General features: G+C 29.1%; 2 protein-coding genes and 1 pseudogene across 2 annotated transcripts; all 3 read right to left on the reverse strand.

Moving 5' to 3' along the window:
- Positions 1–2,175: 2,175 nt before the first annotated feature.
- On the reverse strand, positions 2,176–2,903 carry LOC114401458 (non-specific lipid-transfer protein A-like). The gene is made up of 2 exons (XM_028363975.1): positions 2,438–2,903; positions 2,176–2,328 (listed from the first exon to the last, which is right to left on the reverse strand). The coding sequence occupies exons 1-2, from the start codon at positions 2,818–2,820 to the stop codon at positions 2,295–2,297; spliced, it is 417 nt and encodes a 138-aa protein (XP_028219776.1). The 5' UTR covers positions 2,821–2,903; the 3' UTR covers positions 2,176–2,294.
- Positions 2,904–6,246: 3,343 nt separating this feature from the next.
- On the reverse strand, positions 6,247–7,100 carry LOC114401468 (non-specific lipid-transfer protein A-like). The gene is made up of 2 exons (XM_028363982.1): positions 6,633–7,100; positions 6,247–6,500 (listed from the first exon to the last, which is right to left on the reverse strand). The coding sequence occupies exons 1-2, from the start codon at positions 7,010–7,012 to the stop codon at positions 6,467–6,469; spliced, it is 414 nt and encodes a 137-aa protein (XP_028219783.1). The 5' UTR covers positions 7,013–7,100; the 3' UTR covers positions 6,247–6,466.
- A 3,044-nt stretch (positions 7,101–10,144) lies between these two features.
- LOC114376960 lies at positions 10,145–15,202 on the reverse strand (annotated as a pseudogene).
- Between the last annotated feature and the right edge of the window lie 4,844 nt (positions 15,203–20,046).

The raw sequence follows: 20,046 nt of genomic DNA on the forward strand, positions 1-20,046 counted from the left end.
CAAAGATCAATGGAGACATCCTCAATGCCAACAACATAAGCACTCAATGACGACAACGCGGAGGAAACCAAGGAAGATGAAGCAACAAGAAGAACGCGCAGAAGCAACAAGAAGAACGCGCAGCGTGAGGGGAAAAGGAGAAGACGACGTGCGGATATGGAAATGAACAGTAGTGCGTCATGGTAGGATTTTTAAACTTTAAGTGAAAGACATTTTTGTCACTTCAGTTAAATTATTGGGTGCACTTAGTAGCATCCATCATTTAGGCATTGAAAGCCCAAGTTTTTTATTGGGCCAAAAACAATAAGTTGTTTTACCTTCATCAGGATAAAACAAAAATATCTTTAGGTTAAAAATTCTATTATACAACATATGAGTGGATGTATCAAAATTTGGTATCATACGCTTTTCTTTTTCTTTTTTTTTTATAAAAAAAGTAGTACCTTATAGATTTTTTTTCAGAAGTACCAGATACTTCCAACCAAATTTAAAATTACTTATAAAAAATGTAAATTTATCTCCCTAAAATACACGAGGATTTAAATTTGTAATTTGACAAATGAGAAATTTTGTCTTATTCTACTACACTATCTCTTTAATATTAAAAAGTATAAAAAAATGCTAGTTTGGCAGAATATTTCTTCCGAAATATTTGTCAATCCACTTAAAACATGACAGTTATCAATCTATTTAATTATACCTTCTAAAAAAACTTCGTTTCAAACGCATTTTTTACTCTTATCTTTATTATTTTATTTTAAAATTGTTCATGGAATTATTTACTTATGCTATTTATATAATTCAAACTAAATTTATAAAAAAAATAATCTCTACCATTTCTTTTTCTTTTTCACTCACCTTTTCCATCATATTAACGTTGGACTTTGTAAGGTGGACATCTAAAATGGTGTTTGATCCATCTTTACATCAAAGTTATTGCATTATATTTATGTTAGGTATCAGAAAATAAAATATGCACACAAAAGGCTTCAGGACAATTAACAATGCTAAACTAAGAATGAAAGTTAATAATAATTCGTAACAAGGAGGAGCTGGTCAACAAGAAATAACCATAAATCAAAAGACGTAACAACATTGGATTGTAACTAAGTCATCCCATGATGGTGTTAAACTAAGGAGTTGCCATTTGGCAGTAGTCGAAAATGTTTGCGGGACAACATCTTTTATATTTCGTATAAATAATTGTAAAATTCAAGGCTATATAAACAATGTACTGATCATATAGAATAATCATACACAGTGTTGAACAAAGATGAAAATCAATAGCAGAGAAAGAAGATACTTACAAGAAGTGAGGGAAGTGAAGAAGAAGCAGGAGGTAGAATAGCCATGAAATGAAAGATTTGAGTAGAGAGGGAAAGTGTGTGTGTGCGTGTGTGTGTCGCTTTTTATATGACAGTTACAGTGACAGTGCGCTAAGAAACAGCGACTCTGGCAGAAACATGACGATGGCGTGTGCTTGCGTTGTGCTTTGTTTGTGCAGTGGAAAGTGAAACTCAACACGGGCTTCTACTTCTGCTTCTGCTTCTCGAGTTAACACAAAAACCTCACTCCAACTTTCTCGATCCTCTCCTGCCGCTGCAGCAGGATCTTCCTTGCATCCCAAATCTGGACCCTTGATTATTTTCTTTAATCAATGGTTGTGATTTAACATTATTTTCTCGGTTCTCACCTCACTCACTCCCAAAACTTCTAACTTAAGCCACATGTCCTTCATTTATTTATTGTTAGTAGTAAACTCAATTGTGTTCCTGATAAGGTGACTAATTTTATTGATGTAGATTTTAAAAATTAGAGTAAAAAATAAATTATTTTTATATAATATATATTTCTTGAAAAAATTTATTTTTATCAATCAATTTTAACTATCGACATTTGACACTGATGTTGACAAAAACATTTTTATTTTTAGTGTTATTTGAAAAGACAAAATGTTTATAAATGAAATTAGTGAATTGACAGAAGCATTTTTAAAGAATGATTTACGGGTGACTTCATGGATTTCGTTCATTAAAATATTTAAAATTCGAAATAATTAATCACTTTTTTTTTATTTGAAACATTTTTTTCCGGAAATTAAAACACAAATTATTCAACTTAATTAAACATTATATATTAATCTATATGATGAAGATGCATATGAATAAGAACACATTTAGAAAATATCCACTCATTATTATTTCCAACATGAAACGCTTGTATATTCAACAAACCATTTTATTTTCTTTTTTCAAGAAGAAAGAAACTTCCAAACATGCATCAATTTTATTGTACTAATCTCTCCCTTGCCTTGAGCTTACAGGAACACTGAAAAAAGACGACAACAAAAAAATTGACAATGAAAACAAAATAGTTAATGATGACTATTAATATGATGGATTAATTTTTACATGATAAAAAAAAAAAAAAAACTTACTTGTTACAATTGGTGTTCTGCTTGCTCATGATAAAACCCAAATCAACACCACATAATTTAGGAAGTGAATTGGCCTTGTTTTCGAGCAAGGAAGGAAGGCGAGTTGCTACGTCGAAAAAGCACTTACATGCAGCCATTCGTTGAATTTGTGTTGGTGCTGATGCTTTCACTGCATTAACACTTTGGCAACAAACACCTGAAGGGGCACCATCATCTCCACCAATCATGTAATCTACGCACGAAACTAACAGGTTATAGACTTGTGAACAATTGTAGTCATTTGATGCTGAATTTGTTTTAACTGGTAGTCGTGCCTCTGAAGCTTTCGCTGTAAGAACAAATACAACTAGCACAGCTAAAAATGTGACAAACACTTTCTTCATTTTGTGAAATTGAAGCTAGTTTCTATATATCTCAATCAACTTTTTAGGATTTGCTTGTGTTTTGATGGGGATGAATGGAAGGTTGAGAAATGTGCTAGCTATATATAGCAACAGAAGTTTATGCAAGCAGTTAGTGGAATCCAGGTGTTGTGTTTCTAATTGGAACAATTAATAAAGCATATTAATGCATGAGCTAGCAAACAAAAGGCACCGCTTCTAGTATTAAATTCAATTTGCATTTGACCTGAATTCAGGTTATAAGAGAGAAAAAAAACATGCAGGTAAATAAAGAAAAAAAAACAAAACATATTCTCTTCATTCCAAAATAAATGTCGTAATAAAAAAAATCTTAATATAAATATTACATTTAACTTTTTAATATAACATTAATTATTTTTTTCATTGTTATCTTTAGTAAATATCATTTTAATTTTAAAATTTAATATTATAATAATATGATTGTCTTTTATTTATTTATTAAGATTAATTTTATAAAATTATTAAGTTAACTATTTCCTTTCCTTTCTTTTCTTTTAAATGAATATCTCAATTAAATGAATGTAAATTTAGAGTCATGTAACGTAATAAGCATTAAATTGTTTTATTCGTAAATTAAGAGTCATTAAATATCTCATTCAATGCCATTAAAAAAATTAAATATTTCATTAAATGAATATCTTTTTTTTATGGAGAGTCATTAAATATCTTAATTGACTGAATAGAATAATTTTTTAGGCAATAGAATAACTGTTTTAGTAACACATTTTATTAAAATGTCGATAACATACTTTTTAATATATTTTGTTTAATTTATTTTATTTTTTTTTATTAAATTTTAGTGAAAACTACAAATTTTGAAAAGAAATTAAAATTCTAAAAAAATTGTGATTTTTAATAAATTTTAGTTGATGATAAAATATGTTCAAAATAGTACGTTGCTAAGATTTTTTATTGATTGAAATTATTTTTGAATTTCAAATAATGAAACTTTATAAATATAAAATTATTTTAATTTTTGGGAATATATTCTATTCTAAAAAATATATTTTATCCTTACTTCAACTTCGTTGCATCATCCATGCTCTTAAATTATGATTATACATCAAATAGTCTATTTTTAATATAAAAAATTAATTAATTGGATATTACTACAAATGCGATTTTAAAATAATTATCATGAAAAATAACAATTTTATTATTATATATATATTATTAAATAATAATATAAAATTCTTAACACTCTCACTACATCCTAATTAAATTCTTATAACATATTTTTTTCTTTGGAACCCGATGATTTTTTTTTCTCAAGAGGTTATTTCCAGAATCAACCAATCGAGAAATCCGTAGTTCAGGTGACTCACAACCTCCCTCTAGCCAAAATAAAATAGAATGAATTAAAAAAACAAAAAAAAAAGCTTTTTGATTGATTCATGGCGCAACGAAACCAAATTCTTCCTTTACATTGTGTTTGGATGAAGGATTTGAAAATTTTCAGGAAATTCAAATACATCACATTTTAATTGTCTTGATTTAAATTCCTTTCATTTTGTAAATATTTTGTTTGGATGAAGTAATTTAGTTTTTTGTATTTTAGTTTTCTTGTTTGGATAAAGTAATTCAATTTCAATAAAATTTAAATTTTTATTTTTAAATATTTTTTTTTAAAAAAAAGTGTTGATAGCATTCCCAGCCACAACCCCTTCTAAACCAAAATCAATTGCGCCTGCTGCTTCTCTCACTTCATCTCCACCATCTTCATCCCCCAATGCTGCAATCGCAACCCTTCCCGTTTCATCTTCCATGATAGCATCTCCTTCGTTTAAAGCTGTTGCTCCAGCTCCAGCAACTACTCCTCCGGTGGCCACACCTCCCACGGCCACTCCTCCTGCGGCTACACCTCCTGTTGTGATACCTGTGAGCTCGCCGCCAACGCCAGTTCTGGTGAGTTCTCCACCATCGCCTGTTCCGATAAACTCTCCCCCTACATTGGCACTGACAACTCCAACACACATGGTAGCACCCAGTGCTGAGGTTCCCGCTCCCTAGTCGAAGAAGAAGACGAAGAAAAGTAAGAAGCACACTGCACCAGCACCGTCGTCGACATTGCTTGGCCCTCCCGCTCCTCCGGTAAGAGCTCCGGGATCAAGCCAGGATGCGTCGTCTCCTAAAAAAAAGGTATGAGAGAGAAAACGAAGGAGCCTATGGTACGGTGTGAAAGGAGAAAAGTTCAAATTCTTATCATTATGGTGGAATTTCAATTCCTATCATTTTAGTCTATTAAAATTCTTTTAAAAAATGATGTCATTTAAATTTTTTTAAAATCCTATATCCAAACAAATAAATTATGATGGGAGTATTTTAAATTCATTAAAAAAATAAATTGCCTTATTTAAATATTCCATCCAAACACAGGATTAATGTTCTTAGTTATCTAGTTAAATTCATTTTAATTCTTTAACCATGTTACCAATAAACGTGTAAACAACTCGCTTTACATAAGATTTTTTTAAAAACAAAAATAGCATTATAATTTTTATTCTTTTAGTTAAATTTAATTTCTAATTAGTATACAAATATTATTAGATGTTTTATTTATTTCTCTCCGCCCATTCTTTCCATCATCTAAAGAAACAGAGATTTTTTTTTTTTTTTTTACTTCTTCTCTTTTTATTTATATCCATCCAAACTAGAAGTAACAAAGATATCCCATGCACGTGGATTCCTATTTTCATAACAAATTAAATTGAATAGCTAAATGAATACTCACAAATAAGTTATACCTGTCTATATAACGAGGCTAGACAGGTATCGAGGTACACAATGTCCATAGGTAAGAAATTACTCAAATATCTTTACATATATTGTAGTCTCTGTTTTTCTTCTTCTTTTATTTGGACTTATTATATTGAAGTATTTTAGCGTCTAAATTGAAGTATTCTGGTTGGGGTATTTACGGATTTCAAGTATTTTAATTAAATTATTGACTAGCACAATTGTAGGTGGCCTATAAAAAAAACAATTGTTGTTTTTTTTTAAAAAAAAAAAATAAACTTTGCAAGTAACCATGGATATCCAGAAATATTGATAAGTATGAGACGAATGTTCAATGTTAAAGAAAAAAAATTCCACTCACGTCCCACATTACTTGATATTATGCTCAATGAACATGAATAAACATTGGACATGTTTATTTAAAACCAAAAATTAATTATTTTCACTTGTGACACATGTTTTAATATTTATTTAATGACCATTTAAAATAAATTTATAATATTATTTAATAATAAATTATAATTTAAATTACGTTAAGATAATTATTTTAAAAATTAACAACTTATCATATACGTCCGAATAAGATTAAGTGAGTATCTAAAACTTTTTACATGATTTTTTTTCTCTTCTATAAAAATCAATTCTACTCTGTTTTAAAACCAACTAGTTTTCATTTTGCATTTCATTTCATAGTAATTCATTGCCTTACATTATGATAAATCAACAAAAGAAGACCTTGGTTGCCCCTGAAAATCATTCATTATTATTTGCAGCATGAAACGCTTGTCCCATATATTGAACAAGCCATTTTATTTTCTCTTCTTCAAGAAGAAAGAAAAACTTCCAAACATGCATCTTTTTTTTTATTGTACTATTCTCTCCCTTGCCTTGAGCTCACAGGAACACTGTAAAAAGAAATCAACAAAAAAAAATGTCAATGAAAATAAAATAGTTAATGAGGGCTATTAATATGATGGATTATTTTCTACTAAGATAAAAAAAAAGAGTAAGAAAAAGAAAATAAAAAAGAAGCTTACTTGACACAATCGGTGTTCGCGCTCATGATAAAACCCAAATCAACAGCACACGATATAGAAAGTGAACCGGCCCTGTCTTCGAGCAAGAAAGGAAGTTTAGTTGCTACGTTGTAATAGCACATACATGCAGCCACTCGTTGAATTTGTGTTTGTGTTGATGCTTTCACTGCATTAACACTTTGGCAACAAACACCTGAAGGAACAGCATCTCCACCAATGAGGTAATCTACGCACGAAACAAACAAGTTATTCATCACTTGTGAACAATTGTAGTCATTTGGTGCTGAATTTGTTGTGACTGGTGGCTTTGACTCTGAAGCTGTCACTGTAAGAACAAATACAACTAGCAGAGCTACAAATGTGACAAACACTTTCTTCATTTTGTGAAATTGAAGATAGTTCTATATATCTCAGTGAACTTTTTAGGATTTGCTTGTGTTTTTTATGGGATGAAGGGAAGGATGAGAAATGTGTTGGCTATATATATAGCTACAAAAGTTGACGCAAGCAGGTTCAAGTGGAATCCAGGTGTTGTGTTCCAATTGCATGCAACAGTTAATAAAGCATACATTAATGTATGAGCTAGCAAACAAAAGCCACCGCTTCTAGTATTAAATTAAATTTGCATCTAATGTTTTTTTAAAGGCAAATTAATACTATAAATTTGAATTTAATGTTTTTCTAAAAGGCTCTAAGAGAAATGACGCACTCATCAATTATGTGCCTGTTCCCACTAGCTCACAACATTGGCTAAAAAATTGAGTATGCACGTAGAAAACCAAAAAAAAAAAAAAAAAACACTCTTATCTTAAGGGTAAATGATATTTTCATTAAGTTACCTATTTCGATTTTTTTTTTCTTTTCTTTGTCAAACCAAACAAGTGAAACAACCCCACCAAATTTATTTTCACTATTTTCTATTATTTCACTTTAATCAAACAACTATAGTTTACACTTTATTTCTTACTTATTTTTTTCATATATTTACTTCCCCTTTCTTTATTTTCTTTCTCACAGTCAAACTCCATGGTAACGAGTCACTCTCATTAAAAATCATTAAATATCTCACTTAAGTAAATTTGACTATTCAATTAAATGAATTTGACTATGCAATTGTGTAACGTAATAATTAAATTGTTTTATTTTAAAATTAAGAGTCATTAAATATGTCATTAAATGAATATCATTTTTTATAAAGTCATTAAATATCTTATCTTAATTAAATGAATAGAAGAATAGTGTCGACACATTTTTTTAGACGCCAATAACACACTTTATATCGTATTCTTTTTAACTCATGTTTTATTTTTTATTACATTTAATAAAAACTACAAATTTTAGATAGAGATTCATTAAATATGAACTAATATGGTAATACTCGTAACAAATAATGTAACTTTATAAACTACAAATTTTAGATAGAGATTCATTCAATCAATTTTAGTCAATACTAAAGTGTGTTCATAAGAGGGTATTAATAACAGTTTTTATTAATTAAAATTATTTTTTGACTAACAAATAATGTAACTTTATAAATATAAAATTATTTTAATTTTTGTGAAAATATATATTATTCTAAAATAATATTTTACCGTTACTTCAATATCGTTGCACCATCCATACTCTTAAATTATGAGTATACATTTCATAGTCTATTTTTTGTTTAAAAAAAAACCATTAATTAATTGGATATCACTAAAGATATGATCTTCTTTAAAAATACTATAAAAAATATTATATATATTAATTTATTATCGGATAATACTCCTTTCGTTCTCAACTATAAGAAAAAAGTCACATTAACTTAGAAAGTTAATTAATCATATTTAACTACATCAAATTCAATTAATTTTTTTTAACTTACTCTTCATTAAAACTTGATATTAAAAATTTAAAATAAAAATGATATATAATATTTTTTCAAATTAAGCGTGCAAAACACCTCCTTTAGTGCTCTTAATTAGTTATCTACTTAAATTCATTTTAGTTCTCCAACCATGTCACCAATAAATAAGCGTGCAAACAACTCGTTTTATATAAGAATATTAAATTAGCTAATTTTGCTTTGTCTTTAGATGCTAAGGTAACAGTTTTTTTATTTTGTCACTCATTTTATTTTTGAGGCCGTTAAAGCTGATGTAATGTGAATCGTGTTCTTGCGCGGTTTTAAGGGGCTCTTTTCCCTTCACTCCACCAAAAAAAAAAAAATAAGAATATTAAATCTTTTTAAGAAAAATCAAGCTTTTAGTTAAATTTAAATATTAATTACTTCACAAACATTATTATATGATTTTTTTCTCTCCATCCATTCTTTCAATCATCTAAAGAAATAGATAATTTTTTTATTTTTACTTTTTCCCTTGTTATTTCTATCCATACAAATATATCCACGATATATATATATATATATATATATATATATATATATATATATATATATATATATAGAGAGAGAGAGAGAGAGAGAGAGAGAGGGAGAGAGAGAGAGAGAGAGGGGGGGGGGGGGGGGGTTAAGTTTGATAACAAATTGAATTGGATAGTTAAATATTTATCCATGACTCCAAGTACCCTCTTATATGAAATTACTCAAATACTTTTAACTAAGTACTTTAATTTTCTTGTCTTCTGTTTGGACTTATTAGATTGAAGTGTTTTAGCTTCTAAATTGAAGTATTTTGATTGGGGTATTTGTGGATTTCAAGTATTTTAAATAAATTATTCATTAGCACAATGGTTGATTTTCTTACGAAAAAAAAAATCTTTGCAGGTATCCATGGATAGCCACAAATATGGACAAAATTTGTGGGTATAGAGGGAGTACTAGACAAATTTTTACTCAATGGGTTGTGACGAGTACTACTACACATCTATATGTGTCACCTTGCTATATTGTTATCCCTAATTCAAACAACTCATTTTTTAATCTATTTATTTTTTGCATCATTCTTATTTCTTCTTCCTATTTTATTTTTAATCCAAACTGAGCAGTAGTGTTAGGTTTCTTATGCCTTTAATCTCTCACTCCAAGTTCAAATGTTCATGATTTTTCTTTGTTTTAGTTGTTCTTCCAAGATTGATATTCTAAAGGAAGAAAAAGTAAAATCCATGCCCTAAGTTTAAAGGGAAATAAACTTGGTACAAGAGAAAAGAAAACTTACCCCATTTGATGTTATATTTCCTTAGATTGATCTTTAGACACGTTGTCTAGTTTAGTCTCGTGTTCTATAGCAATATTTCTTTCTATATATTACTCTTGTATTATCTATATTTACATTATTTTTTTCTAAGCATATTCTAAATTTATATTTGAATGACCATAATTGATTGTATAACATCCTTAATCATTTGGGTAACTTTTGGAATTCACGTTATTGATCAGTTGTTCGTCTCTAATCAATTAGATTTATTTTTTAAAAGTCCACTCGTGCTTTTCTAAAGAGAAAAAAAAAGCCTATACTTGTAAAATAATTTTATTACTTAACATAATTCTGAATGAACATGAATAAATTTAGGGCATATTTATTTAAACCCAAAAATCATTCTTTTCATTGGGACACATGTTTTGATATAGAATCTATGACTGAAACTAATTTAGACATACATCTCAATTCCATTCAATAATGTAAAACTATTTCTGCCAAAATCAATTATACTCTATTTTAAAACCAACAAGTCTTCATTTTGCATTTCATAGTAATTCATTGCCTTTCATTTATGATAAATCAACAAAAGAAGCCCTTGGTTGCCCCTGTCAATGCTTGAAAAGTGGAAATATTCCCATAATCTCAGGAGTAATTGGCACATGATCCCTTTTGGTTGCTGCTAAGCTCAGAAAATGGCCAAGGGATAACCTAATGAGCAAATCCAGACACATCAGTACACTTCCAAGGTGGAGTTCTAGGTCCTGTCACTCCATGAAGGTTGATATCATATTGGCAAATATCACGGAAAGGTTAACTACTCAACCCTTGTATCAAGCCAGCCTGCAAAACCTTCACACCCCAAACATTCTTAATTGTGACACCCTTCACAAGTGGAAGAGCATTAGGGTCATATTTGTCATCAGGGTGGTCCCCAACATCACCTGAGATCCTTATTCCCTTCCTTGCTTCCTCCATGTACACATGAGACATGGTTATGTTCTTTATATATCCAGCCCTGCCAGTGTTGGTCTTAATGTGGATACCAATTCCCATGTTGTAAAGGTTGATGTGCTCAGAAAGTACATTCTCCACCCCACCAGAGGTTTCACTGCCAATAGCAATCCCAGCAAATGGAGATGATCCAGTTACGCGCCGGATAGTTATGTCTGAGCTAGGACGGCCATAAACAATCCCATATTCATCCCATCCACTCTTCTCAGCCACAAGATCATCTCCAGTGGATATATATGAATCCTCTATGCACACATTTGAACTTGAATCTGCATAAATGAATTACTATTTGTATGAATGGATATACTCATGTACATATGTTCTTATATTTATCATACCAACCAAATGGTGCCATAATATTTTTCAACCATGAAAGGCCTGTGGATTTTGCCCATAAACTACAGCATTGCAATGTTGGTTTAACTAGGAAGGAAACAAACATAAATACAGAACTTGAGAGGATACTTGTCAAATCTCAAGCCACTGACAACATTTAAGTGCAGCTTGTCTCCAGTATGAAACAAGACACAATTGTCTTAAAAGGGAAGAATTACTACAACCAAAATGCATTGCTTACAACAATAAAATGAGGTCAGTTACTAGTTAGTAACTTAGCATAGTATTTGGCTATTTCTATTTGTTGCATCTATTTCACTATTAGCACAAGATATGGCATATATAGTAGAGGTGTATTCTCTAATACTCATTCTCACTGAGATTCTATTATCAGTTAAAATTTATTGAAATTATAAATTATAAGTGAAACTCATAACAAAAAAAATTTATTTTTTAATAAATTTTAAAAATAGGTTAGCATTTATCTATTTAGAAAACAGATACTACTTACGTGGATCAATGCCATCAGTATTTGGAGAGTCACGAGGAGCCAAAATCGTGACATATCGAACAACAACATTGCTGCAAAGAAGTCAGAAATTTGCAATCAGATTTTAGAATGAGATCCAGTTAGTTTCAAGAAACAAAGTAACAAGTTTATAAAGAATTGAACAAATTTGCCTATAAATATTTTCCCACAAACATTATGGTAAAACAATGTTACCAAACAATAAACAAAAAAGGACACAAGGAATTCCACGAACACACCTTTTAAAATCCTGATGACCTAAATTGACCTATACGGGTGTATATTCCAGAAGGGAGAACTCTTGAAGATTACATTTGAAATGATAATATCTCTAGAATTCACAAATTCAACAAGGTTTGGTCTGGTAAACTGAAGAGTTCTCTGCTTCCACTTGTTCCACCACTCATCTCCTTGCCCATCTATTGTCCCATTTTCACCTATGAAAATATGAGTAGTGTGAGAGAGACAAAGGGTATAGTTTGGACACCAAATCCTGTAGCCTTAACAAAGAAACTTGCAGAACCAAAGGCATCGACTCAATTATGAATATTCAGTATAAAGCTTTGAATAAATAATATATGGACAGAAATTGTAGAATTTTTATACTCTGTCATCCAACTATCCAATTACAAATTGACATAGAGAGTAAGAGGGTTGATTTATATAGAAATGCGGCAGCGCTTGTGTTTCCGCCAGTCCATAATAAAAGTTTTCACTTTTGATAATGCATGTCTATTAATATGTTTATAAGTACTATCATAGGATCATCATATTTTAGATACTATGTGGTCTAGTACAATCCTCAAAATCAGATTCAGTACTTATTTTGCAGTGTCCTAAAAAAATAGGAAACATAAGATACCCACCTGTGATTACCACATCCTAAACTCCATCTCCATGGATAAAACTCATATACCTTCCTGCAGGCCGTTCCCTTCCTCTTCCATAAGATGGCAATGGTGCAATCAAAGGCCAATTTGACGAATCCTAATGAATCAAGCAATGAAGGGGCATTAGAAATTGAGTCCTTGTTCATCTGAAGCTTTTGATCTATTTGCTTCCTTTTCTCTTAAAAAAATAAACTGTTTAAGAAGGAAGAAACAAAGGTGTTTAGTTTTAATTGAGCAGACCATGAAAATGTTATCCAAGTATGAATTTATTGTAATTTTGTATGTAGCTAAGTACCTGGTGATGAATTCATTATTTTGGAGAATAACAAGGATAAAGAATTAAGAGTTCTGCATTCATATGCACCATTTCACTAACTATGGTATTCAAAATTAATCAATTTAGCATAGGTATAATAATCATCATCCCGGTTTGTGTTGTTTAACCACATGAATAAGTGAGTACCCCACTTCCACTTGATTATCAAAGAAGAAGACAGTAATTGTCAGAAATCCAAGCTGCCATATAAATAATTGGCCAAAGTTATAAATGGCATGCACATAGTGCCATGCATTGAAGAAGACTAGACCCCCCAAAAACTTTCTATCCATTCAGCATGGACCCACCATAGATCATGGAGATTATATGTTTCTCACGATCCATTACAATTATCAATAGTCCATACTCCATACCACCAACCATGCGGATAAACACGTACATGTATGGACTCAATTCATTATAACCATAAGCTTTTAATTGTCACGTCTTTTTTTTTATGCACGGGAAATTTTTCTAAATTGTTACATCGGATGTACACATTCACGTTCCTTTCTCTTTTTCTCCTCTATTCTCCTCGCTATATTTGGTAGTTGGTGAAGAATTTGCCAACATTATTTTGCATAGCAATGTTTATACAAGGGGAAAACCCTTGCAAACTTAACTAAGCCAATCAAAACGTTACGTACAACAGCAAATTTAGTCCATGTAATTAATATAACTTTATAATTAGCAAGCATTTCGTACAAATATTTCAACAAATACAGGATATATATAATTAATTTATGAAAATAAAAAATATATAAAAAAGAGACAAAAATTAGAATTGTAAAGAGGTTCATAATTAATTCAAAATAATTGGAATTAAAAAAAGGTTAAAAGTGATAATGTGTCATGTTATTTTTTAGGAAGAGTAGACTACGAGTAAACACCCGCAATATAGTGTACTCTAATTTAATAGTATGAATTTCTATGTTTTGGGGAGAAAAAATAGCATAAAAATGAATTTGAAAGTAGCTTTAGGAAAAAATAATATAGAAAAAGTTAAGTACTAATAATATGACAATTTTTTAAGAAAAATACATTCCTTTTTAAACAATTGCAAACTGGTCTGTATTAAAAAAGTACCATAAAAGATTTTATTTCATTTTTAACTCAAGATTGTAAATTTTACTTTATTATGTACGTATTGATAAAATTCACACCAAAAAAAAAAAATACATATTGATAAAATACACAGACAAGATAAGATTGGCCTTGTTGCATAATGCTCAAATATGCACAATGTCCACTTACGGGGGAAAGTGCAAACAAAAAACAATTAAGCACGCTAGTAATAACCTTTTCCGACATGACAATCTTTGCTTGCATTTGCATAAAATTACATTGACTTCTCTGATAAAGTTATTTTTATAGTATAAAGTAAATAATTTCATTTGTTAACAATAAAATTAATGATTAATATGATTTACAAGACATAATAAATCTTATATTTATTAAAATATTAACTATTTTTTTACTAACAATTAAAAGTACGTACTTTATTTTTACTCACATTCGAAGAGTTAAATCTCATAAAATTATTCCCTTTTATAGTAGTACTTAATAAGTTTATTTTAGTTAAGAACCTAATACTTAAAATTAGGGATTGGCAACAAGTTAGAGATTAAAAAAATAGAAAAACTTAATTAATTATAGATAACATAAAAAGTACTACATTAAATAAACATAATATTTGTTGCAGAAAGGGATTCAAAATATATTCAACACTTTGTATTTTGAGTAGTGATTTTACAAACGAGTAATAAAAGACATTTGTAAAAGAATCTTCATTCTAATTACTTAAAGAATAAATATTAAATAATTTCCATGCTTCTAAGTTCTAATGCAATAAACAAATAATTTAATAATAACTCCTTTTAATTGTTGTTTTTTTTAACAACTACTGTATTAAAGGATGCTAGAAAAAATTCTTTGAAATAATTACAAAATGTTAACCTGAGTGGCCATGATAATGGTACCGGTAGCGAGATACAGCGTCCTGTGGCTTGTGAGGTGAAAGGTCTCCGTTAAGTACACCCCGGGAGGCACATAAAGGAGCGTGCCTCCATCTCGTGGCAAGTGCTGAACGCCTCTCTAAACGTCTTCGTGTTGAGGGTGCGTTCATTACCCACGCCTACAAACTCCGTTATGGAAATGTTGTCGGCGCGGTGCCCCAACGCCACTATATTCGAACACGACACCGTTTCGCCCTCGCCCGACACACATGAGAAACACACCAACAACGCTAAGGTTGAGAATCCGAGGAGCGTTTTTTTCTTCTTCTTTTTCCGAATCAGTTTCGGAGAAACCGAAGAATGAACGAACGTGGTGGATATATCACTGGATCAGAACGAAGGAAAAAGGACTCTAAAGTTATAAGAGCACTTGCTCTGTTTTGTTTCTAGTTTCTAGTACTCTTTACATTAGCTGGTGAAAGCATTGAACTGGTAGTGATGGTATGGTTCTATTGTGTGTTCTCCGACAGAGAAAAATAATCTGATGTAAAGTTGTGTGATAATAATAATAAATGAAATTAGAGGGAGGACCACACAAGATTATATATTCTTTTCATTTCCAGATATGAAGTTTAAGCTTTTGCATTGATATTAAGAAATAAAATTAATTTATTAAATTTTAAATAAAGCATTAGATAACTTTGTAATATATTATTCTCATTAAGTATGTATTTGTTCTATTCATCTGCAGATGTGTTTTCTGAATATCTATAGGATCTAAGTATCCTTTATTATCTTTTAACTTATTTCTCTTAGTTTTATTTTCATACAAATTGTTTAGGTTCTCAAATCCTTATCCTTAATCTGAGGCATTAATAACAAATTATTTAAACTAATTGAACACAATTAATTTATGTGATGAAAATACATGGAGAAGAACATCTCAAAAACTATTCATTAATTATTATTTGCTTTACATATATTTAACAAGTTATTTTATTTTATTTTTCCAAGAAGAAAGTAACTTCCAAGCATCCATCCTTTTATTATACTATTTTCTCACTTGTTATGATCTTAAAAAGATTTCACCCTAAAGTTGTAAGTGGTGCCTTTGGCGGCCTTGTCTTTGGTGGTCTGAAGTTGTAATTAATTCTCTTGATGATCCTGAAGTTGTAATTAGTTTTCTTTGTAGTCCTGAAGTTGTAATTGGTGTTGATGGCCCTATCTTTGGTGGTCCTAAAGTTGTAATTAGTGTCCTTGGTGGCCCTGCCTTTGGCTGTCCTGAAGTTGTAATTGGTGTTGGTGGCCTTACGTTTGGTGGTCCTGAAGTTATAATTAGTGCCTTGGTAGCCCTACCTTTGGCGGTCTTGAAGTTGTAATTGGTGTTGGTGGTCCTGCCTTTGGTGGCTTTGAAGTTGTAATTAGTGGCATTGCCTTTGACAGTCTTGAACTTGTAATTGGTGTTGGTGGCCCTAAAGTTGCAATTGATGTGGACGGTCCTGCCTTTGGTGGTCCTGAAGTTGTAATTAGTGTTGGCAGCCTTACCTTTGGCAGTCCTGAAGCTGTAATTGGTGTTGGCGGCTCTGCCTTTGGTGGTCCTGAAATTGTAATTGGTGTTGGTGGTCCTGAAGTTGTAATTAGGGCCTTTGGTGGCCTTGCCTTTGGCGGTCCTGAACTTGTAATTGGTGTTGGTGTTGGGGATTCTACCTTTAGTGGTCTTGAAGTTGTAATTGGTGCCCTTGACGATCCTATCTTTGGCGGTCCTAAAATTGTAATTGGTGTTGGCAACCTTCCCTTTGGTGTTCCTGAAGTTGTATTTGGTGATGGTGGTCCTAAAGTTGTAATTGGTGGTCCTGAAATTATAATTAGTGCCTTTGGTGGTCCTAAAGGTGTAACTAGTGGTTCTAACTCTAAAGTTGTAACTATAATAATAAATACAACTAATAGAGTTAAAAAATCTACAAACACTTTCTTCATTTTGCAAAGCTAGTTTCTATCTCAATAAACTTTTTAAGAGACATTGGCCACCTTGATGACTGAAGGTGTGGTTATGAAAAATTGACTTCTTATTATTATTTTTACTTGGAGTGTGTCACATAAAATGGCAAAGTATTGCTTGTATTTTGTTCATTTTCTTATGTTGCTTTAATGACTTTAAATTGTGATGGCATCAAACTTTGTGTTTGTTCATGCATTTAAGTTCTTGCATTTATTTTTACAAAACATATACTAAAATATACTTCTTTCATTCCAAAATATAAATCATTTTAGAGAAAAATAATTTAAAATATAAGTCATTTTACAAACCAATATTACAATAAATAGTTTTTCCAAAATTACCTTCAATCAACATTTCATGCATTAATACAGTATTCTTTTTAATTATCGTGAACTATTTTTCCTAAATCACTAATATTTACTCATGCATTCATATCATTAATTAATTAAAAAAATCACTTATTTTTCCACAAGTAACACTTAATACAATGGAGTTAGGTGAAATGAAAAGGTCTTAATTCATCATGTTTGTATAGGAATTTGTTATTATTTATGAGAATTATGTGTACTGAGAATAAATGAATAAGAACACTATTTAATTAGAGATAAAAGAGTATATTAGGAAATCACTAATATTTTTTATGAAATTAAATAAATAAATTATTTTTCAATACATGTGCAAGAACTTTAAATGACTTATATTTTGAAATGAAAGGAGTAAATTGTAAAAAACACTAAAAATAAATTATAAATTATAATTTTTTTTATCAATATAAAAATTTAAATTTATCTTTATCTAATGTTATCCATATTAATTTTTTATTTTTCTCAAACTATACTAAAATGGTGGGGGAAACTTTCTTAATACTACAAAAAATTGAAATTCTTCTTATCTAGTTCTATTCACATGATTTTTATTATTATTATTTTAAATTATAATAAACAAATAATTAATAAATTAAAAAAGTGAATTTTGTCCTTCCAATACTTTTATTTAAATTTCAGAGTGCATTGCTTTTAATATTTATTTTTTATAGTTTTATTCAAAATATCAACTATATATAAAAGATATTCAAACATATCTGTTTAATCACAAACTTTATTGTCATATTAAAAGTCATTTAACAATGAACGTGAGTTATTATAATTTTTTCAATTGATTTGTGAACTAGCATTTATTTTTTAATTAGATCCTTACCAAGACCTAATTAAAAAGCAAATAAATTTCAAAGATCCTGTTTTTTTAGACCTAATTAAAAGCAAGTAAAGTTAAAAAACTCATTTTTGAAAAAAATATGCTAGTGATTTAATCATAAATTGTGAAATAGTTAAGGGGCTTGTAAATTAATTTAACCTTCAATTTATTCAATATTTATTAATTTGAAAATAAAATACTCATTCTAATTATTATTATAAGGTCCAAATTAAAATTGTGATTTAATATTTTTTTAAAGTTCAATCTACATTATCCTTTATATTTATTATTTTTCACAAAAATATCCTTCAATAAAACTAGTTCTAGAATAATGTGACGGTGAGAGAAACATAACATATTATTGTTATTTAGTTTTTGTTTAAGGATAGTTTTAAAACAATATACTACCTACATCTAAAAATAAGTATTATTTAGAACAAAAATTATCCCAAAACATGTGTGGCATTTGACTTTTCAATGTAACAATATTAATTGCTCTTTTCCATTAATACCCCTAATAAATGTTACTTAGCTTTTGAATTCAATATTACTCTTTTCATTTCTATATAAGACCCAATCATCTCATTTATAAGATTAAGAAAAATGGTTAATTTAGTTTATAGCAATAAATTTATCCTAAATTTATAACTTTTCAAAACTATCTTTGTCATTAATATTTTTATCTTTTCTAATTTTTTGTCAACAAATTCTCTATCTTCTTTTAATAAGAAATATTTTTAGTATAAAAATAATTAATACAAGTAACATTATACATTTAATCTTATAAAAAAGAACAAACATTATTTCAAACTAGAATCTTATAAATAGGAATAGAGGAAGTAATATTATTCTTTTGAGTTTATTTAATAAGATTTTTTTTTATAAAACTATCACTTTCTTTTTTCTTTCATCTATTTATTATTTTTTAATGTTTATTTTAGAATAGAAGGAGTATTAATTTAAAACAAATTCTCTAAATTAAAATAAGTAAAATCCTCAATTCTAATAAATTATTTAATTAGACGTTTTAATAATAACAAAATAAAGTAAAATAATTGATATATTCAATGATTTTTAATTTTACAATAATTTTTTTTTATGTTTATTACGATGCACTACTTGAAAGTGAAAAAAAGTAGTTTGTATTCAATTCAATTAATTGAGATTTTTAATGATCTTTAGTTGAGAATAAAATAATTGTTATATTTAAGTCTCATAAATGAAAAAATATATATTTCAATTTCTTTTATATATAAATTGTCATATTTTTTGCACCAAAAGATGTGAGAAACTAATTGCGTAATAAATTCTAACGCAATCGCAATTCAAAATCATTAAAAATTAAATACATGTTCATGGATTCAATTAAAAAAAATTTAAGAACTTAATTATAAGTTATTCCTATCACCTGCAAATTAATATAACCTTCAATTTATTCAACAAATCTTTTTTTACACGCAATGACTCTTGTTGAAAATAAAATAGTAAATCACTAGTAATTAATATATTCAATAGTTCTTGATTTTAGAATAAAACAATTTTATGTTTATTACTACTAAGTTGCACTACTCCAAAGTCAAAAAGTAGTTCCGTTCATTTAATTGAGATATTCAATGGTATTTAATTTAAGAATAAAATAATTGTTATATTTAAGTTTCATAAATGAAAAAAATAAAATATTGATTTTTTTAAAAGATAAATTGTCATTTTTTTCCACCAACGATTACAGATGTGAGAAATTAAATGCCTAAAACAAACATAAATTCTAGTGGTATCACAATTGAGAGCCATTAAACCAAAAAAGGGGTATAAATAAAATACAACCTATACTTACCATTTCCTGTGGTCTATCCTAAACCACACTCGAAGTAAAAAAAAAAACTCAAAATTCATAACCACTGCTCACATCATCAAGGTTGACAAATGTATCACATTTGTAGGTATGTAATGAATATCTCTCCCTCAACCTTTCATCCATCTACATCAAAACACAAGCAAATCCTAGAAATTAAGTTCATTGAGAAATAGAAACTATCTTGAC

The sequence above is a fragment of the Glycine soja genome, chromosome 2 (genome assembly GCF_004193775.1).
Source record: "Glycine soja cultivar W05 chromosome 2, ASM419377v2, whole genome shotgun sequence".
In the NCBI taxonomy this organism is placed as follows: Eukaryota; Viridiplantae; Streptophyta; class Magnoliopsida; order Fabales; family Fabaceae; genus Glycine; species Glycine soja.